This window comes from Pseudorca crassidens, chromosome 5 (assembly GCF_039906515.1).
Source record: "Pseudorca crassidens isolate mPseCra1 chromosome 5, mPseCra1.hap1, whole genome shotgun sequence".
Taxonomy (NCBI): domain Eukaryota; kingdom Metazoa; phylum Chordata; class Mammalia; order Artiodactyla; family Delphinidae; genus Pseudorca; species Pseudorca crassidens.
This window is the reverse complement of record NC_090300.1, coordinates 134887539-134889983: the sequence shown is the minus strand read 5'-3', so window position 1 is coordinate 134889983 and position 2445 is coordinate 134887539. Positions and strand designations below refer to the sequence as shown.

The 2445-nt window shown below is 37.5% G+C and overlaps 1 protein-coding gene across 1 annotated transcript; it reads left to right on the top strand.

Moving 5' to 3' along the window:
• Positions 1-235: 235 nt before the first annotated feature.
• CLDN8 (claudin 8) lies at positions 236-2205 on the top strand. Its single transcript, XM_067737295.1, has one exon. The coding sequence runs from the start codon at positions 293-295 to the stop codon at positions 968-970; it is 678 nt and encodes a 225-aa protein (XP_067593396.1). The 5' UTR covers positions 236-292; the 3' UTR covers positions 971-2205.
• The last annotated feature ends 240 nt before the right edge of the window (positions 2206-2445 follow it).

The window sequence follows — 2445 nt, the reverse complement described above, 5'->3', positions numbered from 1 at the left end:
GGGCTTAGACACACCTGAGTTACCATCCCCCTCTTACTGGCTGAGAAAGTTGTCCCACCTGATTTGTAAGTTTACCTGCGGTAGTCAGTGAAGTGAGGGTGAGTGGGCACCTCAGCCGGCCAACACTGGATTTAATCTGGTTAGAAGTAGCACAGCAGCTCTTATTTGAAAAAACATTGAGTTCTGAGTTCATTACAGGAAGACTCTTCTCCCCTGGGACTCAGAGAACCTTGCTTCAGAGTAGCCCTACGGGCTCAGGAGTCCAGTCAGATAAAATCCATCCTGGAGGAGAATGGCTACCTATGCCCTGCAAATCGCTGGACTGGTGCTTGGTGGTGTTGGAATGGTGGGGACAGTGGCTGTCACCATCATGCCTCAGTGGAGAGTGTCTGCCTTCATTGGAAGCAACATTGTGGTTTTTGAAAACCTCTGGGAAGGACTGTGGATGAATTGCATGAGGCACGCTAATATCAGAATGCAGTGCAAAATCTACGATTCCCTGCTGGCTCTCTCTCCGGACCTACAGGCATCCAGAGGACTGATGTGTGCTGCCTCTGTGCTGTCCTTCCTGGCTTTCATGACGGCAGTCCTTGGCATGAAGTGCACCAGATGCACCGGGGACGATGAGAAGGTGAAGCGTTACATCCTGCTAACGGCTGGAGTAGTCTTCATCGTCACTGGCCTTGTGGTGCTCATCCCTGTGAGCTGGGTTGCCAATTCCATCATCAGAGACTTCTACAACCCAATAGTGGATATTGCCCAAAAACGTGAGCTGGGAGAAGCCCTCTACATAGGCTGGACCACAGCACTGGTGCTGATCGCTGGAGGGACACTGTTCTGTTGTGTTTCTTGTTGCAATGAAAAAAGCAGTAGCTACAGATATTCCATACCTTCCCACCGAACGACCCAGAAAAGCTATCACATGGAAAAGAAGTCACCTAGTGTGTACTCCAAAAGTCAGTATGTGTAGTTGTGTATATTTTTAAACTAGCTATAAAGCCATGCAGATGACAAAAATATCCACTATTTTCTAAAAATGAAACCCCCCCCAAAACACTGATTTGCTGTTCTTAACTGCCTGCTATTAATTACAGGAACTGTGTGTCAGCTCTTTATGATTCTATAAGCGATTTCAGCCGAATGAGATATTATACACATTGCTCTGATTGTTCTAGAAAGTACAGTCATTTGTTTTCTAAAATAGTTCATGCTGTTTTCTCCTTTTATCAGTTACTTGAAAATGACATTGTTAAAGACGATTATTTTACAACTGTGATTTCTTTATGGCATAGCGTTATGCATATAGATGAGAGTGACGTTTTTATGTCGCATAAATAGAGAGAGGCTTATATCGTTCTATTTTAAATGAAACACTGATTCATTACACTGAATAAATAGAATTCAACTATTGCTTTTCAGGGGAACCAGGGATAAGATTGAAGAAGGTTAATATTAATTGTTTAAAAACAGCTTAGTGATGAATGCACTTGATTTATAATGAAGGTTAAAATGAAGGCTTTAATCAGCAGTGTAAAGGGAACTAAATGGTTTTTTGAGATCCTATTTTTCAGCCCAGGAGTTAGAAATCCTAACTCCTTTATCCTCATTCCCCAGAGGCCTTCCTTTTCTTGTATATTAAATGAACAGCTTTTAAAAGGCAGCTATTTTGTCAAGGGACTTTGCATTCAAACTGCTTTTCCAGAGCTATACTAAGAAGAAAGATAAAACTATAGTCTTAGAAACATTAAAGACTTCAGGAAGGTGAAAAATTTTTTTCCTCTTTTTAAGTTTTTGTGGCTGGAGAAGGATACATTTTGACAAGAAATCTTATATGTATATGAATATTTTAATAACTATTTGTATACAGACTTTGGGTTTTCATTAATGTAAATAACAGAAGAGAAAAATAATATGTCTTTATTTGCTTATTAAAAAATAAAACTGAGCTGTTCCTTGTGAACTGTATCTTCTCCTATGTGGATACTTAAGTCAAAATTGTCATTTAAGTCCTTCAAAGATAAAATTTTTAATTTGTGTCATTTTTGTTCAATTTTACTAAGGTATAGAATTACTATATCTTGTGTTTTCCCCAAATTTGATCCAACAGTTAACGGATTTGAAAGTTTGTATCTACATTTTTCTACCTTAAATGACTATGCATGTTACCTGCTTTATGTCTTTTGTATTAATAAATTGTGCCTTTTTATATTAAGTTTATAGTCTTTCATTATTCTCCACTTTTTCTATTTTCTTAACTTGTAGAGTTTAAAAACTTGATATTTTCATCTTTGCAGTTTTGAAGAAAGACTATCAAAGTCACATTTTAAAGATAAAGATAGATTCAGCATTAATTTTTGAGAATATAAAGTATCATATATCATTTAACAACCTTACAATAATTGTATTCCCATACTAATATTTGATGCAGATATTTGTAATTTATTA

Bases quoted from the DNA above. Each gene is read 5' to 3' on its own strand.
- CLDN8 (XM_067737295.1), top strand. From the start codon at position 293: ATGGCTACCTATGCCCTGCAAATCGCTGGACTGGTGCTTGGTGGTGTT.